The sequence below is a fragment of the Xenopus tropicalis genome, chromosome 2 (assembly GCF_000004195.4).
Source record: "Xenopus tropicalis strain Nigerian chromosome 2, UCB_Xtro_10.0, whole genome shotgun sequence".
In the NCBI taxonomy this organism is placed as follows: domain Eukaryota; kingdom Metazoa; phylum Chordata; class Amphibia; order Anura; family Pipidae; genus Xenopus; species Xenopus tropicalis.
In genome coordinates, this window is record NC_030678.2 from 167,901,992 (window position 1) to 167,916,485 (window position 14,494).

The 14,494-nt window shown below is 41.7% G+C and overlaps 1 protein-coding gene across 4 annotated transcripts in view; it reads left to right on the top strand.

The window, feature by feature from the left end:
- The window catches only part of grm5 (glutamate receptor, metabotropic 5), a 170,328-nt gene that overhangs the window by 73,180 nt on the left and 82,654 nt on the right, over nucleotides 1-14,494 (top strand). For all 4 annotated transcript variants that reach the window (XM_018091755.2, XM_012958033.3, XM_012958034.3 and 1 more), the window contains one exon: nucleotides 4,441-4,690. In XM_018091755.2, the coding sequence (XP_017947244.1) occupies nucleotides 4,441-4,690 (250 nt within the window). The remainder of the gene's footprint in view (nucleotides 1-4,440; nucleotides 4,691-14,494) is intronic.

Genomic DNA, 14,494 nt, shown 5'->3' on the forward strand with positions numbered 1-14,494 from the left:
TCTGAATTATTTGATTAAAAAGGAGTCTATTTTCCGTAATTCGTAATTTTTCCGTAATTCTGAGCTTTCTGGATAACGGGTTTCCGGATAAGGGATCACATACCTATCCTGGGTTGAAAAAGCATGGGGAACCAGACCCAAGAGCAGCAGATTCCCAATGAACTGAAGGAGCCTCTCAGATGAGTCGTGAAACATTTTCAAGATTACTCAGTGAGTCCAGTTGCCTTAGTGCTACACTGATAGTTTTGCTTTAGCTTTAACCTAGAATATCTGGATTAACAAATGTATAGAATACCTTTTCGTTTTATGACATTGAGGAGCCAGTAATAGGGAAAAGTGTTATTTTAAACACCTTCCTACATTATATTTGTCAGTCAGGCAGCTGCATAGGAAGCATTTCTTGGAAATAAGGGTCCTATTTAGCGCAGAACAGTTTCTCATCAATTAGGCCGATGGCACGCGTAATGATCAGTGACAGGCGTGAATGACATGGCGGCACAGAGATGTATCAGGCGTTTCTCCAAAAGCAATTGCCATTTTATTCAGTACGGAGAGATTCCGGACATTCTGTCTCTAGCATGGGCAGCAAACCACCTGGACTTGTGCCATAGCCCAATGTAGCTTTATACAGCAGCTGCTGGACTCTCTATGTCTTTTTATGGCTGTTCCTTTTCTTTGTATTCGTCCATTACATCCACCCCCTAACTAATCAATGTGTCCCTTGCCTTCTGTTGCTCGATATGTATCTACTGTTGATTTTTCAATCACTTCAGTTACTTTAAGTGATGGAAGTACAGTTGGAAACTAATTTGCGGAGAGCCTACCATATGTATACACACGCAAACATGCACAGGTTTAATTTTAACCCGCCTTGCTGTGTGCTGTCGCCCACTCCTCCCCGCAGGATTCTATATGCTTATATGGCTCTGTGCTGGGCTCAGTGTGGGTGGTGTCACAAGGGAATGAAAGTGAAAAGCAAATAGATCCAGCAGTACAGGTACTCTCTATTTCCCAGAGCTGATTTAGCATATGAACAGAACCAAAGCAAGCCAGCAGTGGACAGAATCCTAGACCAGTGGCCGATTTCAGGCCAGATATCGGTCGGGCAGGCCTGTCGGCAGTGCCCATACACGGGCCGATTAGCTGCCAAATCGATCTAAGGGACCCATATCCACAGCTACTATCCACCAGGCCACCTTTCGAGTGGATCAGGCACTAATGCACTACAGTCCTCCAGATTTCCTTTGAGTGCAGTTCTGCAACAACCGGAAGGCAGCCGGTTGGACATCCCTGATGTATCTACACCTTAGCTGCCCTACCCTACTATCATTATCCTAAACTCATTATTAGTAGTGATGAGCGAAATGTTTTGCCAGGCATGGATTCGTGGCGAATTTCCGCGTTTCACCATTGGCGGATTGTTTCACGAAATGGATGAAAAAATTTGCAGCAGAAAAATTCGCTGCATGTCCAAAAATTGTCGCCGGCAGCAAAAAAGAATAGTCGCGCACGTCAAAAGAATAGCCGCGCGACAAAATAATAGCTGTGTGACGAAACAATAGCCGCGGCCGACAAAATAATAGCCGTGCGACAAAATAATAGCCGCGGGCGACAAATAATAGCCGTGTGACAAAATAATAGCCGCGGGCGATGAAATAGTAGCTGTGGGCGACGAAATAATAGCCGCGGGCGTCAAAATAATAGCCGGGCGACAAAAGAATAGCCGTGCAACAAAATAAAAGCCGTGGGCGACAAAATAATAGCCGCGCGCAACAATTTTTTTGCCACATGACATTTTCGCCATTTCGCGAATTTTTCGCCGTTTCGCGGATCTTTTGAAAGATTCACGAATTTAATTTATTATTATTTAATTTAATTATTAGTGATGAGCGAATCTGTCCCATTTTTCTTCACTGAATAATTTGTGAAATGGCAAAAATGTTGCGCAACAAAAAAAAAATTGTTGTCTTTTGACACGCAGCTATTCTTTTGAAGCCCGCGACTATTCTTGGAAATATTTCCGCGGCAAATTTTTTCATCCGTTTCACGAAACAATCCACCAATGGCGAAACACTGAAATTCGCTGCGAATCCATGTCTGGCAAAACATTTTGCCCATCTCTAGCCAATATGTCAAGGCTATACAGGGTCTCGCTGTGCCTGCACATAATGGATAATGATATAGTGGTGCCAACCGTTGGCCAGACGTAGGTGCCGGCATTACCCCCTATATTTTCCAGTATCAATGATAGCTGGATCTGAATTAAAAAATCAAACGCAACTGGGTTGAAGCTAGTGTTCCTGTTATAAAGTAGAGACTATTTTCGTTAGTGACAATACGCTCGTCGTTAGGAACCGGGTGATTTGCGTTGGTTACATGGCTTATAGTAGGAGCAACAATTTTATGATTTTATCAGTGTCCTTACAGTGCTCTGCTTGGGGCGGTAATGGAACTCTCCCGAGACCAAACAAGTCTAAATTATAAAACAGTAATTTTCCTGATATGCTTCGGTGTACGAAACTGCTTGGATTATATTTCCTTTTAGCTCTGGGCAAGCAGAGTGTGCCGGAGATATTACTGGCTTACATTCAGTAACAGTAATATAGATTTAAAGGGACAGTGCCCATATTAGCTGGGAAGAGCCTACAAACCTATATCTGCCCATAGTTACAGTCATTCCATTTCTTTTAATACGTGTCTAAATAATGCTGGGAAATGTAATTTTCGTAAATTTCGTTTTTTACAAAATTGGATTATTATAAAACTAGAGTTGATTTGGGAAGTAATAGATGAGCAAAACGACCCCATTTCCCTTCACCAAAAATGTTTGAAATAGGGATGCACCGGATTCGGATTTGGTTCGGGATTTGGCCGAATCCTTCAGAGTGGGTTTGGGGGTTCGGCTGAACCCAAAATAGTGGGTTCGGTGCATCCCTAGTATGAAACCAAGGAAGAATTTACAAAAAGGAGAAAATCTCCCAAAAGTTGGCAAATGTAGTGATGAGCGAATCTGTCCTGTTTCACTTAAAAAAATTCACAAAACAGCAGAAAAATTCATAAAAAAAATAAAACGTTTTTTTGTCACCCGTGTCTTTTTTTTGTTGCCCGCGTTTTTTTTGACGCGGCTGTGCTTATTTTGCCGTGACTCAGGGGAGGGCCAAGTCGACCGGGCGCCCTAGGCAACCCGGTCGGCCAACTCCGCCCGCCTCCCTGCCCCTACGGCGCATGCGCGCCAAAGCACAGGAGGCGGTGCAGGGGGGGCGGGGCGATTAGATCGGTCATTGCCTCCGCCGCTAATGACAAGCGGCGGAGGCAATGACAAAGTAGCACTAGGGGTAGGCAGGAGAGGCTCCTGCCTGGCACCCCCAATCATTGCGCCCTAGACAGCTGCCTCTTCTGCCTACCCCTAGTTCCGGCCCTGCCGTGACTGCACCTACTTGTGACCGCAACTTTTTTTGACGCATGACAATTTTTTTTTTGTTTCGCAAAACAATTCGCCAATGGCAAAATGTGGAAACTGCCTGCGAATCCATGCCTGGCGAAAAAATTCGCTCAAAAATTGTCATGAATAGATTTGGTTTTCCCTTTCCCCTGTTTGGAGTATAGTAGTTCAGTTGAACAATATACCACTGTTTATGGAAGACGAGGTATTTTCATTCTCTTGCTCTCACTAAAAGCTGAATTGTAGGGCTAGACATAAAATGGTGAATTTTGGTCAATTTTTTGGATGAAAAAAGTTCCCATGAGTAGCTACGCATAGATTTATGTTGCTCATTACAGGCTATGAAAAACCTAGGAAGTTGTCTTTTGATATAGAGGGAACTGTTTATGATGATTGAGGGCTGGTAACATTCTGCCCCTCCCCCTGCACTCCTAGGCTCCACCCCCTTCTGCTTTATTGTAATAGGAAAATAAAGACAATAGGGGGCTGATTTACTAATCCACGAATCCGAATCCCGAATGGGAAAAAATTGGATTGGAAACGAACATTTTTCAAATTTTTCGCGATTTTTTTCGTCACCGTCGCGACTTTTCCGTAGCCGTTATGACTTTCGCGAATTGTAGCGACTTTTTCATAGTCATTATGACTTTCGTGAATTGTTGCGACTTTTGCATAGCCATTATGACTTTCGCGAATTGTCGCGACTTTTTCGTATTGCGCTCGGAAAATTCGCGCCAATTCGTGAAAAAGTTGCAAAATACCGATAATTGCGAAAAAAAACGCATTTGCACGCTTTTCGGACGTTCGTGGATTAGTAAATGCGCCCCCTAGGAGTCCTGGGAAGTAATTACAAATAGATAAGCAAGGCTAAAACTGCGTCTTTGGAACATAAAGCAGCAAGAAAACTATGTATTTTTAGCTCTTAATATTAATATATTAACCGTAAGGGGGAAAATAGAAACATTTTTGACAGTGGATATTTACTTCTTTGTTTTTAGGTAACTATGGGGAGAGAGGCATGGAAGCATTCAAAGACATGTCGGCTAAAGATGGCATCTGCATCGCTCACTCCTACAAGATTTACAGCAATGCCGGCGAGCAGAGCTTCGACAAGCTGCTAAAGAAGCTACGGAGTCATCTCCCTAAGGCCAGGGTGGTGGTCTGTTTCTGCGAGGGCATGACTGTGCGAGGGCTGCTTATGGCCATGAAGCGCCAGAATATCATCGGAGAATTCCTTCTACTTGGAAGGTAAGTTTTTTTTTTTTTTGGAACAAACTACAAGGAACATGTGACCCACCCAGACCATGCCTTGTTATGCCCTAATCTTTCAAAACCCATTGACTTTCCATAGTGAGTACACTATGAAGGGGTTGTACTACATAAAACAAGTCCAATTGGAGGTATTTAACAGAATGATGATGATCCACTTGGTGGAATATTGGTACTGGTAAAGATACAGGGGATCTTTGGCTCTTATAACTGTGAAACGCGTTGTCCTCGCCATTGATATTACCTCAGCAAGAGAGAAGAGATTTCGTTGATTTTCTGGAAGTGATAATTTCCTGCTTTCCCACAAGGTTCTCTGCTACTGTGCACTTTTACTAATCAGATAATATAAATACTGTGGTTATTGACTGTACTGCTCTGTAGGGCAGAGTCAGCTGATCGTGGAGCAGAATAAGGAGATACTTCATAGAGATAAAGGAGCAGTTGTTTATAAGACAATTATTCTTATTATTCCATTTACAATTTATGTGATTAGTTGGGCAACAGAAGCTGAAATACTTCATTATTTCTCTACTAAGGTAAAATAGTGAATAGTGACCCACCAACGAAGACCCTTAGACTAGAGCCTAGGGGGAAGCTACATCAAACAGAAGCTGATGATAGTGAAGGTCTGGCTTGTACTACAGAAAACAAGTCCAATTGGAGGTATTTAACTGAATGATGATGATGATCCACTTGGTTGATTATTGGTACTGGTACAGATACAGGGGATCTTTGGCTCTTATAACTGCGAAACGCGTCGTCCTCACCATCGATATTACTTCAACAATAGAGAAGAGATTTTGGTTGATTTTCTGGAAGTGATCATTTCCCCCTTTGCCACAATGTTCTCTGCTAATGTGCACTTTTACTAATCAGATAGTATAAATACTGTGGTTATTGACTGTACTGCTCTGTAGGGCAGAGTCAGCTGATCGTGGAGCAGAATAAGGACATACTTCATAGAGATAAATGAGCAGTTGTTTATAAGACAATTATTTTTATTATTCTATTCACACTTTACATTATTAGAAGCTGAAATACTTCATTATTTCTCTACTAAGGTAAAATAGTGAATAGGGACCCACCGACCCTTAGACTAGAGCCTAGGGGGAAGCTACATCAAAAAAAGCTGATGATAATGAAGGTCTGGCCTCTGTAGAGGTGTCAACTAACTCCATCTTACTAGGGTAGTGGTTGTTAAATCCGTTCATTTCACCCCTTCAAGACCCAACCTTTGGTCAGAACTTCCCTTAGCTCATATAAAGGCTTCAGATATAATTTGGGAAAATATTTCTGTATTAGCCATTTAGCCATAGTGCCAAAAATATACAGGTGAATACATGTTCAACCAACATCTCACACACTGGGCATTTACGTGTATCTACTGTAGGACAGCTAATAGGCATCCCCTGAATCTTAGCTAAACTGTCCTTCATACTAGACCTCCTTGTTACTGCTCCAAGACCCCCAAAGGGCCCCACAGTCTGAGAATGACTGCATTGGGGTGATGCCAATTCAGTCCTGGGTTTATCTAAACCTAAACTCTCTTCACTCTAAATGGGAACATGGAAAGCTACTAATTACAGGAAGGCTGCCTGTACTTGATGGTAGTTTCATGTGCATGAATCCATATTGGTGGCATAATAATCCTCCTGGATTTAAGTAATGGTTAAATTTTTTTTAGTAGATATACTGATCTAAATTATGGAAAGACCCCTTATCTGGAAAACCCCAGATCCTGGGCATTCTGGATAACAGGTCCCATACCTGTTCTGTATTGTTCAGTATGGCACTGGGGGACCACTATGTTGCAGTATGGACCCAATGCAGACAGTTTAGCAACCCTGTTACACTTGGAAATACTTAGCAAAGTGTTGGGGAATTATTATGGGGAGTCATTACTTGGGGATACCCCTAGTTATAGTGTATAGTACAGTAGTAGGTATAGTAAAGCTCCATAGAAGCAAAGTTGGTGTTACATTCATTAAAGGAAAACTATACACCAACAAATAATTTATATCATATTAAGTGGGCTTTTAAAAAAATCTGGAAACTGTATATCAGTAAATATTGCCCTTTTACATCCAGCCGCCATTTAGTGATGGGCTGTGTGCTCCCTGACAGGAAGTGATGCAGCTCTAACTGTAACAGGAAGTAGTGTGGGAGCAAAAGGCAGAACTCTGCCCATTCATTGGCTGATGGGGCCTAGCATGTATGTGTGCCTTGGCTTGTTTGTGTGCACTGTGACTCCTATGATCCCAGGGGGCGGCCCTTAGTACTTAAAATGGCAGTTTTCTATTTAGGATTACCCAATGGCACATACTACTAAAAAAGTATATTTATATGAAAATGGTTTATTTAGATGAAGCAGGGTTTTACATATGAGCTGTTTATGTGATATATTATTATAGAGACCTACATTGTTCAGTTTGAGGTGCACTTGTTATGCTCATCCTTTGTTGATCTGAGAGAAATCTCAGTGTTTAACCGGTTAGTTTCCCAGCCAAACGGTTAAAGCCCGGAGTAATAAGGCTGCGGCAGATGATTTCTACACTATTTTCACAGATCTTTATATATTTTTTTATTTTTTATAACTCAGAAGGAAGATCCCCAAGGGTGCGAGCTTAATTTAACTTCCTCCTAGCTTAAATGTAACAATTGGACAATTATAACGATGCCGGCTTGCAGTTTAATTAGAGCAGATTAGACTTCACTTAAAGTGGTCGAATTGCCTTTCCGAGGCGGTGAAGCTGCTAAGCGCAGTTAATGGTAATAGCGCCAGGAGTCCCCGCACAGACTTGCATTTGGCTCAGCCCATTGGCTTCTCAGATAATCTGCTGCACTCTAATGCCTGGGACCCTATAATGTTTACATGGCAGTAAGTTGCTTTCCATTGTAATATGCTGGGCCTGTGGGTGGGTCTGTATAAGAACCTATACCATCTAATTGCTGGGAGACTGGGCCCAGGGTGGCAGTTTCTCAGTCTACACTGGTCTTGTCTATGACTCCAGTGACCCAGGGTTTCCCAACCACTTCCCTTCATCTTTTAATCCTACAGGAAAACTATCCCCCCAGAATGAATATGTAACCAACAGACAGTTTATATCATATTAAGTGGCCTATTAAAGAATCTCCCCAAACTGGAATATATATATCAGTAAATATTGCCCTTTTCACATCCTTTCCCTTGAGCCGCCATTTTGTGATGGGCTGTGTGTTCCCTCAGAGATCAACTGACAGGAAGTGATGCAGCTGTAACTGTAACAGGAAGTAGTGTGGGAGTAAATGGCAGAACTCTGCCCATTCATTGGCTGATGTGACCAGGGTTGGACTGGGGGGTGCAGGGCCCACCGAGGCCCACACCCCCCAAGGTGCCCCCTCCAGGCGTGTCACCCTCACCCACCTCAGGGGCCCCTGCCATATCGCCCCTAACCCCCTGCAGGGGCCCGACGTCCTCCCCTGAGCGCGTGTAAGTAAAATGTGTCAGGGGAGGACATTGGCGGCCAGGTAAGGGGCAACAGGGATCGGGTCTGGACCGCTGGGATCCACCGGGTTTTTCCCGGTGTCCCGGTGGCCCAGTCAAACCCTGGATGGGGCCTAGCATGTATTTGTGCCTTGGCTTGTTTGTGTGCACTGTGAATCCTATGATCCCAGGGGGCGGCCCTTAGTACTTAAAATGGCAGTTTCCTATTTAGGATTACCCAATGGCACATACTACTAAAAAGTATATTTATATGAAAATGGTTTATTTAGGTGAAGCAGGGTTTTACTGTTTATGCAATATATTTTTATAGAGACCTACATTGTTTGGGGGTGTAGTTTCCCTTTAAAGCAGTTGCAGACTTTGATATTGTGTGACAATTTGCAATTGGTCTTCATTTTTTATATTTTTTTTGTAGTTTTTCAGTTATTTAGCTTTTAGTTTAGCAGCTCTCCAGTTTGGAATGTCAGTAGCTATCTGGTTGCTAGGGTGTTGCTTACCTTAGCAACCAGGTAGTGGTGTGAATGAGTGACTGGCAGTTAAGCATTTTGTGCCTGTTTCTGGGCGAGACACTCACTGCATTATTTAGATGACAGATTTGACATTGGATGCCTGTGTATTGTAACTTTATTCCATCATATATATGTGTGTATTTATATATATATATTATATGTTTGTGTGTGTGTAAGTTCCTACCAATAAAAGGTTAAACAAGTGCAGCTTTATCCTCAACCCTGTTTTATCACATACAGAACACGGTTAGAATCTGGCTTTAAATAGTAATGGGACTTTCATTTATCCGCATGAATCTTTAGCTGCCGCCGCTGAGCGAGTGTTATGGGGCTTTATCTACTAATCCTGCGTGTTCACTTAACCTCAAATTGTGCCGTGTCATGTGGAGCAGAATGGCAGGTTCAATGGGCACTATGCATTTACATTTGTCAGTGCTTCCTGAGTACAGGGGAATCCCTATGCTGCCATAGTTTTATGGTATCTCTCTGTACAGGCTATGAGCAAACTTAGGGGGCTGTTCCTGCTGAATTGTGCTTAGTACAGGGGAATCCCTATGCTGCCATAGTTTTATGGTATCTCTCTGTACAGGCTATGAGCAAACTTAGGGGGCTGTTCCTGCTGAATTGTGCTTAGTACAGGGGAATCCCTATGCTGCCATAGTTTTATGGAATCTCTCTGTACAGGCTATGAGCAAACTTAGGGGGCTGTTCCTGCTGAATTGTGCTTAGTACAGGGAAAGCCCAATGCTGCCATAGTTTTATGGTATCTCTCTGTACAGGCTATGAGCAAACTTAGGGGGCTGTTCCTGCTGAATTGTGCTTAGTACAGGGGAATCCCTATGCTGCCATAGTTTTATGGTATCTCTCTGTACAGGCTATGAGCAAATTTAGGGGGCTGTTCCTGCTGAATTGTGCTTAGTACAGGGGAATCCCTATGTGCCATAGTTTTATGGTATCTCTCTGTACAGGCTATGAGCAAACTTAGGGGGCTGTTCCTGCTGAATTGTGCTTAGTACAGGGGGATCCCTATACTGCCATCGTTTTATGGTATCTCTCTGTACAGGCTATGAGCAAACTCTGGGGGCTGTTCCTGCTGAATTGTGCTTAGTACAGGGGAATCCCTATGCTGCCATAGTTTTATGGTATCTCTCTGTACAGGCTATGAGCAAACTTAGGGGGCTGTTCCTGCTGAATTGTGCTTAGTACAGGGGAATCCCTATGCTGCCATAGTTTTATGGTATCTCTCTGTACAGGCTATGAGCAAATTTAGGGGGCTGTTCCTGCTGAATTGTGCTTAGTACAAGGGAATCCCTATGTTGCCATAGTTTTATGGCATCTCTCTGTACAGGATATGAGCAAACTTAGGGGGCTGTTCCTGCTGAATTGTGCTTAGTACAGGGGAATCCCTATGCCGCCATAGTTTTATGGTATCTCTCTGTACAGGCTATGAGCAAACTTAGGGGGCTGTTCCTGCTAACTTTAGGGTATTACATTGACAGTAAATTAGTAATACCGGCCCAGCCTCGGCAACCTTACTAGGGTTGCCACCTGTCCGGTTTTGAAAGGGCTGCCCTTGTCAAAGCCTCCTGCCCGGTTTACCAAATTAGGAAAACCGGGCAGGAATCAGTAACACTGACGCGACGATGGGCCAACCACCGATTGGAGCATCATAGCCCCACCCCATGACATCACTGCCCCACCTCCTCCCTGCCCCCGTATTGTCACCCCCGAAAGGCTCCCTCCCTTTATCCAACCTTTCTTCTTTAAATCAGCCAAAGAGAAAATGGCCCACTTGTTTTCCCTATATAGATATGCCTAAGGAATTCTCCTTCTAAATGCCATGGAGGAGAACCTGCTCTAGAACCTTCACAAGGGGGTTCCCTACCTAGTGCTCCATCTAGTGAGTTGAATAGCAATAACAACTATTTATACATCGTACACCCATCAAATTGCCTCTTCCCCTTACAGTCTTTCTTGTAAGGATATTATATTAAGTTTATTTAATTGTACATATATATATATATATAGATTGTACCACATTAACATTGAGACTTCATTTATGAATTTCTTTTAAAAGTCTAGGGTTTTGTTCTCTGTGCCTCAGATGCACACCATTACCTATACTATCACAGCAAAATAAATCAAAGGTCTCTCCGGGCAGCAGTGCAGTAAAACAGCCATTCACACAAAGGTAAAAGGTAAACTTAACCTTCCCATGTGTCTGTAAATACTCAGGGTGCCTGCCATTGGGCAAGACAGGAGTGCATGGGGCAGGGGCAGAATTTTACCCTTTTGCCCGTATCCTCCTATTCATTATTACATGTACTGCCTGGTGCCATTGTACATTAAATATAGAGTTGATTTTAATACAACTCCATCTGATGTGCCGGCACGGGGAAATTGGTAGCGAGAAGCCTTGGGAGATAACAGTAACCTGACATTCTGCACAGTAATTAACAGTAATTAACACTAAGATATTACCGGGCGGATTCACTTCACATCTGAGCTGAGACTCTGACACCGACTTTTTCTCCATTAGGCATTTATATTTTATAACTGTAATAAAAGATAATGAGGAAAGAGTTCTAATTCCTGGCTGGGCCCGGCACTCTAACCGAGAGCGGTTCTGGCAGGTTCACCTTGGGTTTTGGAGAGTGCTCTCTCTCAGTGGCTCTGTCTCGGGAGGGGGAAGCTGAAGGCGACTGATAACGTGGCTAAAATAACAAAAACTAAGTGTTCAGCCTTCCAGAGAGCGAGCAGAGAAAGGAGCTTCTGTTCGGCACCGGCAGAGACTTCCCCCTTCTTTAATAATTCTGTAAATGTTCCGTACTGATCCGGGAGCAGCTGGCTGCAAAATGCCAAACTGACTTTGAGTATGATGTGGACATTGATATTCTGAGACAGTTGGTAATTGGTATTTATTAAGTTATTTTTGTGTACCAGTCTGGTATTTCAGCGTCCTTTTGGTTGCTAGGGTCTTATTTACCTTGGCAACCAGGCAGTCGTTTGAATGAGGCACTGGAATATGAATAGATGAGGGACTTCATAGGAAGATAAACAATAAAAAGTAACAATAACAATAAAATTGTAGCCTCACAGAGCAATGGTTTTTGGCTGCCGGGGTCAGTGACCCCCATTTGAAGGCTGGGAAGAGGCAGAAGAGGCAGGCAAATAATCCATAAACTATTAACTATAAACAATAAATAATGAAAACTAATTACAAAGTTGCTAGGAATAGGACTTTCTTTGACATACTTTTGACAACACCCTTAAGCAGGTTCTAGAGACCCTTTGTACTTTGTAAGTAACAAAGAATTAAAGATTATTATTCTAATATTATATATTTACGATTATATTTCTGTGTCCATATTCTAACAACATTAGTGAAACAGCTTTGGGTTGCTCGCCCGTCTGTGCTGAGAAGACAAATGTGTGAAACAGTAATAACTTCTCTGAGAGACAAAATCCAGAATAAATAGCTGCTAATGGCTGAAATCTATCCCATTGCTAGAAACACCTAGGGGCTTTATTCATGGTGGGGAGGCTTTACTTCTTCTTTAAATAAAGACGTATCCAATATATTCACTCAAAATGCCAATAGTGTTTCATTCTATAAGCAAAAACTGCCGGGTTCACTTGGAAAGGGTTAAACTTGATGGAGTTTGGTCTTTTTTCAACCCAACTTAACTATGGAACTATGGAACTGTGTATGTAAACATGAGGTTAAAAACGTGTTTTTGTCACCTATTATATGTTGGCACAGGGGTGAATGGAGACTGGAGGAAACGATGCAGAGCAATGTCAATAAAAATCTTGTATTTCTTCTCATATTCACAAAAGTATCTGTATCTGTCTTTCTTTCACCAAAAAAATGAAAAGTGTCTGCTGAGTCGGTATTTTGGCGGAATTCTGTTTGTGAATATGGAGATTGTATTCACATCAGTTTTTAACACTACTTTTACGCCATAAAAAATGCTTTCTCCATTTTTGGGAATTTCCCCCTTTGTGTGTAAGAAGCTGGTACAGGTATGGGATCCCTTATCTGGAAACCCGTAATCCAGAAAGTTCTGAATTACACAAAGGCCATCTCCCATAGACCCCATTGTAATCAAATAATTCACATTTTTATAAATAGTTTCCTTTTTCTCTGTAATAATAAAACAGTACCTGTACTTGATCCCAACTAAGATAAAAGTACCCCTTATTGGGGCAGAACAGTCCTATTGGGTTTATTTAATGGTTAAATGATTCCCTTTTCTCTGTAATAATAAAACAGTACCTGTACTTGATCCCAACTAAGATATAATTACCCCTTATTGGGGGCAGAACAGCCCTATTGGGTTTATTTAATGGTTAAATGATTCCCTTTTCTCTGTAATAATAAAACAGTACCTGTACTTGATCCCAACTAAGATATAATTACCCCTTATTGGGGCAGAACAATCCTATTGGGTTTATTTAATGGTTAAATGATTCCCTTTTCTCTGTAATAATAAAACAGTACCTGTACTTGATCCCAACTAAGATATAATTACCCCTTATTGGGGCAGAACAATCCTATTGGGTTTATTTCATGGTTAAATGATTCCCTTTTCTCTGTAATAATAAAACAGTACCTGTACTTGATCCCAACTAAGATATAATTACCCCTTATTGGGGGCAGAACAGCCCTATTGGGTTTATTTCATGGTTAAATGATTCCCTTTTCTCTGTAATAATAAAACAGTACCTGTACTTGATCCCAACTAAGATATAATTACCCCTTATTGGGGCAGAACAGCCCTATTGGGTTTATGTCATGGTTAAATGATTCCCTTTTCTCTGTAATAATAAAACAGTACCTGTACTTGATCCCAACTAAGATATAATTACCCCTTATTGGGGGCAGAACAGCCCTATTGGGTTTATGTCATGGTTAAATGATTCCCTTTTCTCTGTAATAATAAAACAGTACCTGTACTTGATCCCAACTAAGATATAATTACCCCTTATTGGGGCAGAACAGCCCTATTGGGTTTATTTCATGGTTAAATGATTCCCTTTTCTCTGTAATAATAAAACAGTACCTGTACTTGATCCCAACTAAGATATAATTACCCCTTATTGGGGCAGAACAATCCTATTGGGTTTATTTCATGGTTAAATGATTCCCTTTTCTCTGTAATAATAAAACAGTACCTGTACTTGATCCCAACTAAGATATAATTACCCCTTATTGGGGGCAGAACAGCCCTATTGGGTTTATTTCATGGTTAAATGATTCCCTTTTCTCTGTAATAATAAAACAGTACCTGTACTTGATCCCAACTAAGATATAATTACCCCTTATTGGGGCAGAACAGCCCTATTGGGTTTATTTAATGGTTAAATGATTCCCTTTTCTCTGTAATAATAAAACAGTACCTGTACTTGATCCCAACTAAGATATAATTACCCCTTATTGGGGGCAGAACAGCCCTATTGGGTTTATTTAATGGTTAAATGATTCCCTTTTCTCTGTAATAATAAAACAGTACCTGTACTTGATCCCAACTAAGATATAATTACCCCTTATTGGGGGCAGAACAACCCTATTGGGTTTAATTACTGTTTAAATAATGTTTTTTAATAAACTTAAGGTAGGAGATCCGAATTACGGAAAGACTCTTTATCCAGAAAACCCCAGGTCCTAGCTGAGACATTAAAAAGAAACCATAACAACAGGGTTCCTTTGTATCTTATGTTGGACTCCAAGGGGTATATTTATCGAAGAGTGACGTCAGAGCTCATTACAGTCCAGTGAAATTCTGC